The 16346-nt window shown below is 41.6% G+C and overlaps 1 protein-coding gene across 5 annotated transcripts in view; it reads left to right on the forward strand.

Annotated features, from left to right (window-relative positions):
• The first annotated feature begins 653 nt into the window (after window positions 1–653).
• The window catches only part of kif5ab (kinesin family member 5A, b), a 105338-nt gene continuing 89645 nt past the window's right edge, over window positions 654–16346 (forward strand). For all 5 annotated transcript variants that reach the window (XR_013630309.1, XR_013630308.1, XR_013630311.1 and 2 more), the window contains exon 1: window positions 654–1128. Coding sequence is in view for 1 of the 5 variants with exons in the window: in XM_078798689.1 (XP_078654815.1) it covers window positions 1000–1128 (129 nt within the window). In the remaining 4 variants the exon portion in view is untranslated. The remainder of the gene's footprint in view (window positions 1129–16346) is intronic.

Consider the following 16346-nt stretch of genomic DNA (forward strand, 5'->3'; position numbering starts at 1 on the left):
ATGGCATAACCTGGTACACAAAGTAAACGCACAAAACAAGCGCATGCGTATTGTTTAAATACTGATTTAGAGCCATTACCTTAATCATTCGAATTATAATGGATCAAAATGATCCTTCTGTTTCACTTAAGTGCTAGTTTGACTATTAACAATCATTTATACTTTGCTAATTATTTATTTACTTAGCTAGGCATGATATGTAGCAGTCTAACCAGGTGATGGCGCCCAAGATCTATGTAAGCAAATTGCTTCATGGTATGCCAGGTTTTCCTCATTATATTAGTTCCGTTAATCGTAACACCACTAGATTGAAATATTCTGACTCCATATGAGTATTACTATCTTTGTAAGAGCAGCATCACCCCTTGTCTTCGGTCTCAGGAGAGTGAGTGAGTGAGTGAGTGAGTGAGTGAATGAGTGTTAGTTCTGATGTGGCAACCCAAACAAGTTTGAGTAGCATCTAATTAGTAACAATGAGAGTGTTGCCAGGTTTGGAGGGAGCCAAGGCTGGGCTTTCATCTGTGGTGGTGCTGATGAGAGTATCCCAATAGCCCCGCCCACTTAGAGCGCTAAAACGAGGGAGAGCGAGAGAGAGTGAGAAAGGGGAGAGAGAGACCGAGAAAGAGAGAGAGAGAGAGAGAGAGAGAGAGAGAGATGCCAACATGCTGCTAGTCCAGACGCGACCGGACCAGTTTGGACTGTACTCCCCAGTGCAACTCTCCATCTGTTCCCATCCAAATTTGAACATAGGCTGATTTTTTTTTAACATTAAAAAAGAGGTTTTATTTGGTGGACTTTGCTCAGTGTGATTAATCCCTTCCGTGAATTGGGGCACGGTAGAAAAACTCGTAGTATAGTCGCCGCCTTGCCATCTCTCTCTTTCACGTGCACAGAAGCATCCATTTGGGAACAGGTTGCACGAGAGGTTATTTTTACCCCGTCGTTTTTTCCAATATTTTTGGGGGGTGCACAATTCTTTTTTTTTTTTTTTTTGCAACAATGGCTGACAGTAATGCAGAATGTAATATCAAGGTATTGTGTCGTTTTCGTCCACTCAACCAGTCGGAAATCCTCCGTGGAGATAAGTTCATCCCATTATTTCAAGGGGAGGACACCGTTATCCTTGGGGTAAGTTATATTTCTACATTTTTCATCACTCTCTTCCTGTGTCAATTAACGCAGATGCATTCATGTGATATAGTGACCACAGTGGTTGCTTCAAAGCTTCTCACAGAATCAAACAAAGTCATGAATCAATAGTACATAAAACATGTATGATGCATCCCAAACATGCCCTTTAAATTTAATTCCTGCACAAAAAAAGAGCATAATGTAAATGTCATATTTAATTCTGACAAAGTCTGACCTTTCCTGTCAAGCTTTTAAAATGCACTTAAAGAAGAAGTCATCAGCCTTTTGTCGTTCTCATTCTCATTATGATCACAGCCTCTCCTCAGCATTGATCACGTGACATAATGCAAGCTTGATTGATGCTGATGCTGATGGTGCTTGCGGTCAGCCTTCATTGCACACTTTGAATGATTAGCTCCTGCAAGTCTAGTGGGAGTCGTAATTACATGTGGCCTGTTTCAAATTGTACTGAATATGGAGCTGTAAAAGAGAAGCTGGTTTATACCATCAACATGGGCTAATATTTAATGGGGATTGCGACCCGACTGCTTTGGTGGCATTGTGGAAAATGACCAGTCTCTCCAGGCAGCAGGTGGAGGATGCTGTGGAGTTTAAATGCAAATGTGGCTGCTATTTGAAACACATCCACACCCATCTGGTTGTTGGGCTGCTGAATTGAAGCGATGATGGAGACTGCAGAGAATCTCAGTTAGCATCCTCTCGTCCCCTTCACACTATACTGACATCCTATATAAGTATTTTAAAAAGCCAACGCCTTTACAAGGATACAGTATCTCACAAAAATGCCTGTATTTCAGCAAATTGATACTTTAAAGTAGTCAGCGTACAGCTTGTATATCAGTGTAGCTCGACTGTCCACTGAAAACGAGGCAACACAATAGCTGGCAAGTGATTGTGGCTTTGCATACAGTTAAGCATGGTGGTGGTAGCGTCATTGACTGGGGCTGCATAAGTGCTGCGGAGGGATTCTTTGAGGGGAAACATGAATTCCAACTGTATTGTGAGTTTGAATTTATTGTTATGCAATCCAGTCATCTTTAGAAGCAAAAATACCATCAATCATATCTACAAAATGAATTTCAGATTATAATAATGCCAATAATAACAGAATACACACATAGAAAGAAGATGCCAAACAATGAACATTAGACATATCACGAAATTACATTCAATACAGTAATTATAGTTTTGACCTGTTGTTCCAGAATGGGTCGGCTTGCATACCCACCAGTTGAGAAACATGGCTTTAGAGTAGTCAGTGTACAGCTTGTATAGCAATACAAATTTTGCTATCCACTGAAAATGACAACACAGCCATGTGAGTAGCAAGATAAAGTCAAGCACGGCGCTGGTGGCATCAGGCTCTGGGGATGCACGAGTGCTGCCAGCATTGAGCCGCTGTTCATTGTGGGGAAGTATGAATTTGACTCCATTGTCAATGGTGCTGGAGCCTATCCCAGCTGTCTTCGGGCAAGAGGCGGAGTACACCCTGGACTGGTGGCCAGCCAATCACAGGGCACATATAGACAAACAACCATTCACACTCACATTCATACCTATGGACAATTTGGAGTCGCCAATTAACCTAGCATGTTTTTGGAATGTGGGAGGAAACCGGAGTACCCGGAGAAAACCCACGCATGCACGGGGAGAACATGCAAACTCCACACAGAAATAGCCGAGGATGAGATTGAACCGTGGTCTCATAGCTGTGAGGTCTGCGCGCTAACCAGTCCGGACAGTAGCTGCTGATAGCCAGGTTAGCCAGGCAAACGCACTTCGAAAAAGACATTGTGAAAAAAAAAGTCCACCTCCCATTCCGTATGGAAGTGATATGTTTTTGCCTTTTTACTTGGTCCAGCTACTTCACTCATTTTAGTGACCATAAACTTTAGCGAGGGCTTAAAATCTGACGCAATTCGCCGACTAGCTTAGCACTTTGCATCGTTGTTTACGCATGAGCGGTGACCTAAAGGTCAAAATTCAGTTGTCATCTGACTGGTTGTCCTGTATGTCAATCAAGTAACGGGGATGGATGATAGGCTGACATTGAAAGTTCTGCTGCACTTAGAGACGTTGTTTGATTTGATTGGTCACCCGAAGGGCAACATTCAGTTGTCATCTGAATGGCTGCCCTGTATATCAATCAAGTGACGGCATTGATGCTAGGATGATATTTTTTTTATGTCACGCCGCGATCGACCAGCGATCGACCAGTACCACCTCCGCGATCGACCGGTAGATCGCGATCGACTTAATGAGCACCCCTGCCCTAGATGAAGCCAATATATAATGTGTTGATGAGCGAGGGCGAACAGGTAGTGTTGAGTTTAAACAAACAAATGTATTTGTGGTGGTCCAAATGCTATTGTGGTGGGCCAGGGCAAATAAATGTATTGGAAACACAGATGTTCGAAAACTAAACCATACAAGGCCAATGGGTACACCTTCCTGTTCTTTTTTCCTAATGTGTCCACTGTCTTTTAAAGAGTATGGAATGGTAACATGCTTCACATGTTACATTAAAGAACATCACATGGTCACATTTGCACAATTCAACATGTCTGAAAAGGCGCAGGAAGAAGCAGAGCGTATTTAATCCTTTCCCTTTCGTTTATTGCTGACAAGTCAAATCACACCATAACTTTGACACGTTGACACTTCCTTTGTTTAAACCTTGCACACTGTCAAGGATGGGGAAGAAATAAAAACTGAGAACAAAGAATGTAACCTAAGTGATAAAACAGGAATACATTGTTAATAATTAATAGGAAGAGTTAGAATAAGTGAAGGCATTAAATAAAACATGCAAAAAAATCCTGTTATCAAGATGAGTAGTTTTACCTTATTTTATTGGTTAAATTATGTAAATATTTAACATTCCCTATAGGAAAATGCTTTTAGAAGCATTTGAAATTCAATTATCATTCACTGCACACCGCTGTGGGAGCAAAACTTGCATCTGAAACAAGAAGCTTTTTCCCAATCCCCGCTTCCATGCAAATGTAATGACAAAAGCATCTGTTGAGTTGATCTTTGTTCTTGTAATGACTTTTGAGAGCATGTGAGAAGTGCTTAGTAAACTGAAAATTCCCTTCCTGTGCGGCTTTTGGAATAATCTATTGCAAAGAAAAATCCCCTGGGAGTGTGAGATGCCATCAGTTTGGATCAGGATTAAAAGACACACTGCTGTGATATTTTCTAATCTGAACAAATGACTTATATGCAGCGCTGTGAGGGCTGCTTCCAGAAGTTGACGTGACAGAGGCAGTGGTTGGAACTGTTGAGGGATGGCTGGGCTGCTCTGGCATGGCAGGCTGGAGAAGACGTGAAGAAGTTAAAGAGTCCTGTTTGTTGCTGTTGTGCTGAGAATTGATGGAATAAGGATGATGGAGCATTGTGGTGATGCTACACTGATAATAGGTGTTTTTTCTTTGTTTTTTTGTTTTGCAGGGACACACAACTGTAAACACTGGCCTCATTTAGTGGAGTTAAATAAGGTCGCCAAAATATTAGAAGATGCAGTGCAGTTCTACACACATAATAGATGCATGTATGACATACAGTACATCAACATTACATTACGCTGGATAGGAGCATTCAAACGTCAGCAGCACTAGCATGAGGCTGAAGGGCTAACATTACACTCAGCTTTTAACAGCAGCATCATGCTCAGTTAGCATATTCACTGAAAACGAAATGGACAGATAGAGGTTCAGGCTTTATTTTAATATGTGTAGCGAAGCCTGATTATTTAATTTGTTTATTTTTAATTTAATAAATTTAATGAGCAGCGCAGTCTGGCGCAGCGCTGCGCACCCACGCCTCCATCCCTCCCACCGGCACAAGTGGCAAAGAGGGAGGAGAGAAGGCCATTTTAACAACCAACTTTATATTAATCGTTGTTTTTAATTATAGATAATTAATATTTGTCTACTAACAGTTTGGAGACCCGAGTTCAATTCCACCCTTGGCCATCTGTGTGTGTAGTTTGCATGTTCTCCCCGTGTGTGCGTGGGTTTTCTCCCGGTACTCCGGTTTCCTCCCACATTCCAAAAACATGCTAGGTTAATTGGTGACTCCAAATTGTCCATAGGTATGAAAGTGACTGTGAATGGTTGTCTGTCTACATGTGCCCTTTTATTGGGCACATTGAGAGCTGGGATAGGCTCCAGCACCTCCGCGACCCTCGTGAGGATAAGTGTCAGAAATTGAATTAATGAATAATATTTGTCTAAAGGGTCACTTTCTCTGTTTCCACAAACTGTGCTGCGTGTTGGCTCATGTGTGATTAGATTAGTTACTAAGGGGAGGGGCCATCTGACGTGCATCCAGCACCACCATGGAGATGAGCGATGAGTGGAGCCGTCTTGTGCTTCTTTTCTGGCGGCGTTTTCACTTCTAAAATGTTGATTTTGGAGTACACACCATTTATTTAGTTAGACAGAAAACAACACCTCTTCCCAAAAGTGGTAACACAGATAATGAGAAAAAAATCCATTTTTTCTTATCAAAACGATCAGTCCTCTGCACTGTTACGTTCTTACATTGATCTTTATGAGCAGCTGGCAGCGAGACTGAAAAGACAGAAAACAAACAATAAAGTGTTATGCCACCAAACTCACCTCACACATTCATTGCATCATCCTAGTTATACTGTACCACAGCAAATAGTTTGGGAAGAGGTGTTTTTTTAATTGAATTTGGCAACACTGATCCCTCCTGCTACATCTTCTTCTTCTGTGGCAGACCATATAATGTGTTTATGTTGTAGTCATGTTCCATTAGTAAAAAAAAGAACTGTCTGCAAAGGATTGTGTACCACTTTCGACACAGCAAGTATGTAGTTGTACCTAATGTTGTGACAGCTGAGTTGATATCCTTCAGTGTGTTGATGCTGGCTATTGAGGCTCTTGTCCTTTCATTACTGGGGAGACTAACCTCGGCCTGACCCGAGAGTGCAGCTGCCTCCATGCGATTTGCAGCATGTTGCCTTCAAGTTGACAGGACATTTAGCTCCCACGTGGATGCCCGTTTCTTATGTCTGCATGTAGTAGTGTAGTCAAGTGTGGACATACAATAATAACTCAATAACTCTCAGCCAGTGGGATCAACCAGATCGATAACCTTCATTAAAGCAACCACAGCAGATATCATATATCAAATATCAGTTTTATTCTTTGCCTCCTACATAACCTTTAGGTACTGCTGTCATTTTTTAATAAGGACTGACATTCACCAGCGACATAATTCTGCTCAATATAATGAGCTCCTTAGCAAATTCTTAGCAAATATTATACCTTTGAAAAGATAATAACACTCAAGGAGGTCTTCATTCGATGATACTTGTGTTATATAACTATGTAAAAAAAAAAAAGATGAGCTATGTCCTGGTAGGTTTGTCTTCTTTTTGGTGGATTTATTTATAACATGCTGTGACAAGCTGTGTTAAGATGTGGTGAACTGTGATGTTGATGCTCTTCAGCTGTGCTTTGGTTTTTCTCAACATGGAAACAATATTCATTCATTCCTTCATTCATTCATTCCTTCATTCATTCATTTTCTACTGCTTATCCTCACGAGGGTCACAGCGGTGCTGGAGCCTACCCCGGGTGAGAGGCGGGGTACAACCTGGACTGGTCGCCAGCCAATGTGCCAACCAGGCATAAATAGACAAACAACCATTCACACTCACATTCATACCTATGGACAATTTGGAGTCACCAATTAACCTAGCATGTTTTTGGAATGTGGGAGGAAACCGGAGTACCCGGAGAAAACCCACGCATGCACAGGGAGAACATGCAAACTCCACACAGGGTCAATTGAACTCTGGTCTTCTAGCTGTGAGGCCTGCGTGCTAACCACTCATCCGATGTGCAGCCAGTTAAGAAAATAATTATGTTTTTTTTTAAAAAAAAAGGGTGAAATCCCCCCTCGTTCCCCTAGACAAACCCTTATTTAATGTGTTGATGAGTGAGGGCGAACAGGTAGCGTTGAGTATAAACAAACAAATCTATCTGTGGCGGTCCAAATGCTATTGTGGTGAGGCAGGGCAAATAAATGTATTGGAAACATGTTACATTACGGAACATCACATGGTCACATTTGCTCCTGTGTATTGGAACTCGAGTCTCCTAGCCGTGAGGTATGCATGCTTACCACTCGAGCGCCGTGCAGCCATGGAAACAATATGTACAATGCAAATGATGTTACACGGAAACACATAACCTACAGAAATCAATAAGGAAATTCATTCAATACCAAGCTTAGTAATGAGCCAAATGGACATATGAGCAAGATTTTTCACTAAGAAAAATGCACAGAAGCACAGAGCTAACATTATTAAACCTAGCCTCTGTGCATTAACATTTGTGAACAAGGACGAGGTGAAAGTTTGAATGGAAAATTCACATCTGTCTGTGCAGCGTCTTAAGTCTTGATCTGCGTCACAGTCCATGGTGTGTTCATGGACTGTCGAACAAAGTGGCCACACTGCCCGAAGAGGACAAATTATTAGTGAAAGTATACGCTTACTTATGCATCCAACCAACAAACACACTAATTCAGTGATTTTCAAGCACTGTGCCGCGGCACACTAGTGTACCTTGAGAAACCGTCAGGTGTGCCGTGAGGAATTATCTAATATCACTTTTTATAATTAACATTTATTAATCAGCATTTGCAAATATGATGTCAATAGCCATTATGTCAATAGTATACATGGACCCAAATATTCCAATTGCATTTGATTTATTTGCTCAAACGGAAAAAATTGAACAGGGATGGAATATTCCTTTAACCAATCAGATTGAGGTATCTTGTACCCGCTCAAACGGAAAGTTGTCAGGGTGTGTTCTTCTTCTGTTGTTTATTGGCGGTTGGCAAGCAGCTTTCATATGCATTACCGCCATCTGTGAAACAGAATCTAAACCCTTCTTTACGCCATTCACAAGTCCAGTTTTATTAAAAAAGAAAATATATATCTATATAAAACATGCCCTGAGTTTAATTATAAAATATTAGCAAGACTGAATTTGATCCTTTCCTGTTTTCAGGAATTCATCCCGGGTGCGTTCTTTCAGCACATGCTCAGATATGACGTAACACGCAGATCCAGACGTTCTTCAGTTTTAAAAATGGAGGCCAGCAATCGGCACTGGACTAAGCAAAATTTGTTTTTGATTCAAACTAAATTTCAAGACTGGACAGAGGAAAAACTGCCAATACGGAGTTATTCCAACAAGTGAAAGAAAAACTCGGTATCACGTGATGTTGATGTTTACGTTTTACTGCGCATGCCGTATTTACTATTCTTTTGGATTTTCACGGCGCATGTAGACAAGAGATTGGAATATTCCTTTCCATGAATACCATTGTTTCCCGAAAGGTCATTCGGAAAGAGAAAAACTTGTCATGTAAACGTGGCTACTGTGGAGTGTCTGTGGTGTAAAGACTGGCAGAGCAATGTAATATTGGTCCATGTGGCAACACCTACCTTGTTCCTCCGATAGATTTATTGATGCACGTGTGAGGTCGTGGTGACATTTTGTAACATTTTTGGTTAGTGGTGTGCCACAAGATTTTTCCAATGTAAAAAACGTGCCGTGGCTCAAAAAAGGTTGAAAAACAATGCACTAATTAGTCACAGCACCATGTAAGAAGACTCTCATTTAGCACATGATATGAATTATATTGAAAAATCTTCAAGATTAAACACTTTTAATGCACAACATCATCATGAAACTTTGTTTATTTCATCAAACACACACAATGAACAACTTCATGATATCACCTTTCTTCTGCTTTGTACTACCTGCTGTGGCTGATGGCAAGAGGCGTTCCAGCGCATTACATAAATCTCAGTGTTCCGTGCAAACATAGTGAAGCCGTTTTTTCATTTGTATTCACATACACCCTACCGCATCTGCGTACCCCACATTTATTTAATTAATTGGGCCTTTTTTGCAGCTCTCTCGCCACATTTGTTCATTTTGCTGATGCTAGCGATGTGTTTTCTGTGTGTGTGTGTGTGACAATAACAGAATGAATGTTCTTCCATGATGACTTTTTTCTTTCATCTCCCATGTGTGGCTGTAGTACGTTGAAATAATAACCATACTGGGCCTTCACCGCCCTCGGGCTGGGCCTTTGTTTTGATGCTACGCCGTGTAGCGGCACAGCTGTCAGCACTATTTTACCACCAAAATGTAGCATCACACAGATGTCCTCCTCATCTTCTGGCTAGAGGGAGCGCTACGGTGGAACGTATTTTTGGGATTTATTGCTATGACAAACTAAATACTACGGTATGCCTTTTCCCGCTCTCTTGTGATGATATATCTCGATGTCATGCTTGCTCTCATGTGAGTTGTCCCCGATTAAAATGGGCTGCATGCATCATACCTGTGGCAATATGCGATGCTAGGAAGTGATCTAAGGCTGAGATAAGCGTTATTTCCCTCACCATGCTGTTGTTTATCATCATGTGTGTCTCTGTGACCATATCTCAGTTCTTTCCTTTTCTCTCTCCAACATAGTTGAGGAAGTAAGGAGAGCTGGCATCATTTGTTAACACATTAGACAAGTGACTGGGAATATGTATACTTTTATTTAAAGAACTACAGAACACTTCTCCTCTTCACTGACGGCTCTTTCAAATGTAGGTCACTGGCGATATGGAACTTTCATTTACTGCAGCTATGGCCCATTACTTTCTCAATTTCGTGCTTCATTTTTAATGCACTTGTGCCCCAGAAGACAACCCTGAAAGAATGATCCTCCCATAGAACCACATACATTCTTAGATTGTTTTTATCTTCTTTATCAAAAGTCAGCAATAGATTTAAAATGGGTTGATTTCCTCATGCAAACACGTATGGTATGGTTTATCTGTTTCAGACATGTTTCAAGTGCTCATGACACCAGTAAATGTTTGAAAACGACAATGAAAAATAATAAAAAATAAAAGTTGTGACGATCAAGCAACATTTTTGAACCGCCTCCATCTTGGCTTGCTTTCTGTCAACCAGACACAGCCGTGGATGCAAGAACACAATAATAATAATAATAATAATACATTTTATTTGTATAGCGCTTTTCAAAATACTCAAAGACACTTTACAGAAGAAATTGAGTTGAATAAAAACAAGTAAACAGAGTAAAAGATTAAAATACAACATTCATTGGTTAATACACAGTTAAAAGATGAGTAAAATTGGGGCGGGGCGGGGCACAGCAGTCAGGTATAAAAAGTTAGACATTAAAAACAGTTTTAAAGAGGTGGGTTTTTAGTTGTTTTTTGAAACTGGGAAGGTCAGGGCAAGTACGGAGTGAATGGGGCAAAGAGTTCCAGAGGGTGGGGGCAGCGATGGAGAAGGCTCTGTCACCCCAGGTTCGGAGCTTGGTCTTACAGGGGAGTGCCAGGAGGTTGGAGTCTGAGGAGCGAAGTGGACGCGGGGGATTGTGTGGATGGAGGAGGTCTGTGAGATATGGGGGGGTCAGATCGTGGAGGGCTTTATAGGTAATGAGAAGAACTTTGAAGTGAATGCGTTGGAAGCCAGTGGAGGTTTTAGAGGACAGGGGTAATGTGTTGACGGGAGCGGGTGGAGGTGAGGAGGCGGGCAGCGGAGTTCTGAATATATTGTAGTTTATTGAGGGTTTTGTACTGTAGAGAATACTGTTACAGTAGTCGATTCTGGTTGTGATGAATGCATGGATCAGGGATTCAGCGGCAGAGAAAATAAGTGATGGACGGAGTCGGGCTATGTTCTTAAGATGGAAAAATGCAGTCCGGGTTAACTGTTTTGATGTGGGGTTCAATAATGATGGGTAGTTATTAATACATTGCACATTGTTATTACTAGGGATGTTCCCATCAGGATTTTATGCTGCCAATACCGATCCCGATAATGCATGAGTGAAATCATCCAACACTGATACCAATACCAATACCGATCTCATGCATGCAGTGTAAATGTTTAAATGTACTACCGGCTATATTAGGGGTCAATAAGTAAGTTTTACCAGAACATAAACATTATATTCCACCATGTATTTATTTATAGTCTTCTCACATTATTAACTGAAAACCTGAATGAAAAGCGCAGACGCCTCCTCTCTGCCCGGAGAGGAGATTGTGTCATGTCGGTGTTTACAAAGCCTGTTTCAAGCGTGGTGCAAACGTTCACACATCACACTTGTTGCGTGCCACACATCATCCGGAGTCATGGCACACAACGAAAGTTCCTGGCCCCAAATGCCACACCAATCTAAAGCTTTTCAAAGCGCGACCACGGTGAGACATGTTTTCCAGGGTGCAAAATATAGTCATTTTCACAAAGACAGGAAGTCCCACACATGGCAGACATGCTTGTTCTAAACGCTGCAGAATTGGCAGAGCGATACCATCCTTTTATGATACCGATCGGTGGCCGATCGATTGGAGTACATACATCTACATTCTAGGCCAAATGTTATAAACCTTCTCATTCAATGCATTTTCTTTATTTTCATGACTAGATTCTCAATGAAGCCATCAAAACTATGAATGAACATATATGGAATTATTATTTATTATGTTTTATGATTCCTCAAAGTAGCTTTTTTGATAGTGGTGGAAACCCTTATGTACTTGTGCACAGTTTGGATTCTGTTTGCGCCTAAATTATGCACTTTTTGACCGAAAATTGGTACGGAATGACAACACTCTCACATGACTTATTTACATCTTGTCATGTACTGTTTACGTCTATTGCATAGTATATGCATTGTTTCGGCACGGTATGCATTGTCCCTCCACTTGTGGTACTGTAGCATTATTTGGTCCTGCTGCGTCCCACAACCCTTGCTTCATGCATTCCTTCATTCGCAAGGGATGATGATGAGAAAATGCTCTCATTGCAGAAAAGAGTCTATTTGGTCTCACTGCTGCAGGAAGAGAATGCAGGAAAAGCTTGAAGCAGGTATAAACTAGAGAAAAGAAGGCACTGACAGTGGGGAACAGGGACTTGCTGACTCGAGGACATCACTTTGGGTAAATTGATCATAAGTGATTTAAGTGGCTACAGAAATGACTAGAGAATTGGTGGAAAGTTAACCTATTCATGTGAATGAGACAGCTGCATTGTTAAGTACTTTTCAATTCTACCCTCGGCCATCTCTGTGTGGAGTTTGCATGTTCTCCCCGTGCATGCGTGGCTTTTCTCCGGGTACTCCGGTTTCCTCCCACATTCCAAAAACATGCTAGGTTAATTGGCGACTCCAAATTGTCCATAGGTATGAATGTGAGTGTGAATGGTTGTTTGTCTATATGTGCCCTGTGATTGGCTGGCCACCAGTCCAGGGTGTACCCCACCTCTTGCCCGAAGACAGCTGGGATAGGCTCCAGAACCCCCCGCGACCCTCGTGAGGAAAAGCGGTAGAAAATGAATGAATGAATGAACATGTTTTCTTGCAGCACACACATTAAAAATGGGCCCCAGGTGGGTTGTTTGACTGGCAGTGATTGACGCTGACAGATCTATTCAGCGACTGTAAGATGCAAGATGAATGAGCAATGGTTCCTGTTTAGATGGGCTACAGAAGACATTATCCTCCTATTATTATTAAACTTACCGACGGAGTGTTGAATCAGAGCAACTGGGATTGCAGAGTGGATACCATGCAGGCCACACAGCTAGGAGACCTGAGTTTGATTCCCCCCTCTGGCATCTCTGTGTGGAGTTTGCATGTTCTCCTTGTGCATGCTTGGGTTTTCTCCGGGTACTCCGGTTTCCTCCCACATTCCCAAAACATGCTAGGTTAATTGGTGACTCCAAATTGTCCATAGGTATGAATGTGAGTGTGAATGGTTGTTTGTCTATATGTGCCCTGTGATTGGCTGGAGACCAGTCCAGGGTGTACCCCGCCTCTTGCCCGAAGACAGTGGAGATAGGCTCCAGCATACCTTGCAACCCCCTGTGAGGAAACGGTATAGAAAGTGAATGTTTGGATGTTTCACTTCTCATCCAGGTCCATCTGCGAATGCTCTGCTTCAACTCCCCAGATATAACATGTGCTGAAAACCTTTACACACATTTGTGGATAAAAATTTATCGTTGGTGTCGTTATTTTGCACCAACTCAAACCACCTCAAATCCAAACTAGACTTTAATGTCTTTTCATTAAAGGGAATGTTTGCCAGTGACTGAAAATGACACCGCTATCGCTTACCAGGGGCTCCTGTGCATATGTGTGTTACCTGGGGCGCAGCTTACATGCTCGGGGCAGGAAAAGGGCGAGATATGATACTTGCAACACGTTCAAAGTTAGTGCCCTCTAGGCAGCCCCGTAACCGTTGCAAACAGTCTTTTTACATTTCAAATTGGAATAAATAAATGTGATTTATTAAATTAATAAGATAGTTGAGAATCTTATGTTCATAAGATTTCTTCAATTTGGCTCACCACTTGTCATTGAAGGGTGATGTTGGGTCCTGGAGGCAAACCAGTGGAGAACCACTGATTTAAGATATCCAAATAACAACATAATGGTAATGGTAATGGTTTTATTTCATTTGAACATGCATCAGATTACAATTGAATGCATCCCATAATCAGTTCACAGTTCCACATGTCCAAAAGGAGTAGGAAGAAGCAAAGCTTATTAAATCCTACCCCTCCATCTGGTACTTTTATAATCAGTAACTAGTTACATTTGTTCACTTCCTGCTTTCCTAATATAGTTGAAGTTTTAATTTTTTTATTTTTTTGTTTTTTATTTTTATTTTATTTTTGTCACGTAGTACATGGTGATATGACTATACAATGACATAATGGGTACCATAGTAACTGTCAATATAGTGATTTATATATATAGCACATCATGACTGGTTCAAGACTCTTCATCCTTGTATTTAGCAAACATCAACTGCTTGTATTGTTTCTTGAATTGGCTCATCGTTGTGCATTGTTTGAGGGTCTTACTCAATCCATTCCATAGTTTGATTCCACATACTGAAATGCTATGGCTTTTTAACATAGTCCCAGCATATACGTAAGTGTTTCAAATGTACTTCTTCCCTGAGATCATATTTCTCCTCTCTAGTAGAGAAGTATTGGATGACATTTTTAGGTAATTGGTTATTTTTTAGCCTTGTGCATTATTTTAGCTGTTTGAAGATGAACTATATCAGCAAGTTTAAGTATTTGTGATTTTAAAATAAGGTATGTTAGTATGTTCTCTGTAGTATGTTCTCACAAAATCGACAAAAAATGCACCAAAAAATGTTCTCAAAGTGACAGCACTTCCTCCTTCTTCATCAGTCTCTGACGGGATTGTTGTAAAAATGTAAAAAAGGTTAAATCATGCACTCATCTTACACAGGAACTATACCTCTCAAAAGCTTTTTGCCCAGCAAAATAACACAATTAATTTGTGTTATGGGTGGAATCACCCTCGTTCCGTAATGTAATAATAACCAACAAAGGCGTCCATGACCATTGTTACAACTGAATGGAATATGAATGGAATGAATGGGTTCAATGGCCTGAGAACACAACGATTTGGGTGAATGAGAATATTCACAGATTTGGTGTTTTGGGGTGAGAATTCTACATTGGGTTGGCCCTTTGTCCTTTTTCAAGGGTACAGGCAAAAGTGATTTTTTTGGCAAAAAAAAAATGTCATATCTGAAGTTATCCAAGCAGGTGTGTATACATGTGTCACTATAGTGAACACATATTTCCTCTCTGCACTGAAAACATTCTCATCATGGTTGCAGTTTGCCTTTTGTTTGAGAACAAGAGAAATTGCGAAGCGCTGCTGAATTGTTTGCGGTGAATCGGCTCACTTCGCCTGTGCCGGCAGGTCCGGTTGAATTGTACACACTGGAGAGCTATCGATCCAGTATTCTCTACACGCCCATTTATAATTCTATATAGATTAGCTTTCCTCGGCTGCTGTTCCCCCGGTATTCCTACAAGTCTTCAAAGTTTCTGTGATGACTGATAATTCACTAACTGCTTTGCCAGGGAAAGTCATGTAGGGGGATAAAATGGAAATGAAAACGCAACCGAATGGCAAATGTAGGAGTAGCGGCGTTGACCACAGTGCACACTTAAGTGCTCTAATGCTCTCGCGACGCGGTGCACAAATGATCCAATTATGCCTCCGTAATGGGATTGCTGTGGCGGGTCAAGATCTGAGCTCATTTCTGCTGTTGGATGGCGCCACCGGAGCAGCCACAGCTTGGCATCGCCACTAATCTGCCGCTTCCTCTTTTGCTCCCCGACTGTTGTCTGACTGTCTAAACACGTAGTACATCGCTGTGGTATTACCTAGACAGTGGAAGAGATGTCGTCTCCTAAAGTGATGTTCTACCAGGCTTTTATGGTTCGAAAGGAGAAACTGCTGCCCAGCATGGGTCTGATTATTCAATGAGCAACCACTTTGGTGACATTTTTTTCAGTGGGAGAGATACATTGGGGTTTGCGCTGGAGTTAGTGATTGCCAGATTGTGGCGGATATTTCCCTCCTAGCCTAATGGCTAGTGTAATACTATTCAGACACGAATGTATGTGATTGATACTTCCAAGCATGTAAAAATATTCATTCATTCATTTTCTACCGCTTTTTCCTCACGAGGGTCGCGGGGCTGCTGGCGCCTATCCCAGCCGTCTTCGGGCGAGAGGCGAGGTACACCCTGGACTGGTCGCCAGCCAATCACAGGGCACATATAGACAAACAACCATTCACACTCACATTCATACCTATGGACAATTTGGAGTCGCCAATTAACCTAGCATGTTTTTGGAATGTGGGAGGAAACCGGAGTACCCGGAGAAAACCCACGCATGCACGGGGAGAACATGCAAACTCCACACAGAGATGGCCGAGCTGGGAATCGAACACGGGTCTCCTAGCTGTAACCACTCATCCACTGTGCAGCCTATTATAATATATAATAATAACATAATGTAATATATACATTTGTATATAAGTACAAATGTTCTACATATTTCATTCATTCATTTTCTACCACTTATCCTCACAAGGGTTGTGGCGGTGCTGGAGCCTATCCCAGCTGTCTTCGGGCGAGAGGCGGGGTACACCCTGGACTGGTGGCCAGCCAATCACAGGGCACATATAGACAAACAACCATTCACACTCACATTCATACCTATGGACAATTTGGAGTCGCCAATTAACCTAGC

Source organism: Doryrhamphus excisus, linkage group LG18 (assembly GCF_037039965.1).
Source record: "Doryrhamphus excisus strain RoL-2023G ecotype Guam linkage group LG18, RoL_Dexc_Guam_v1.1, whole genome shotgun sequence".
NCBI lineage: Eukaryota > Metazoa > Chordata > Actinopteri > Syngnathiformes > Syngnathidae > Doryrhamphus > Doryrhamphus excisus.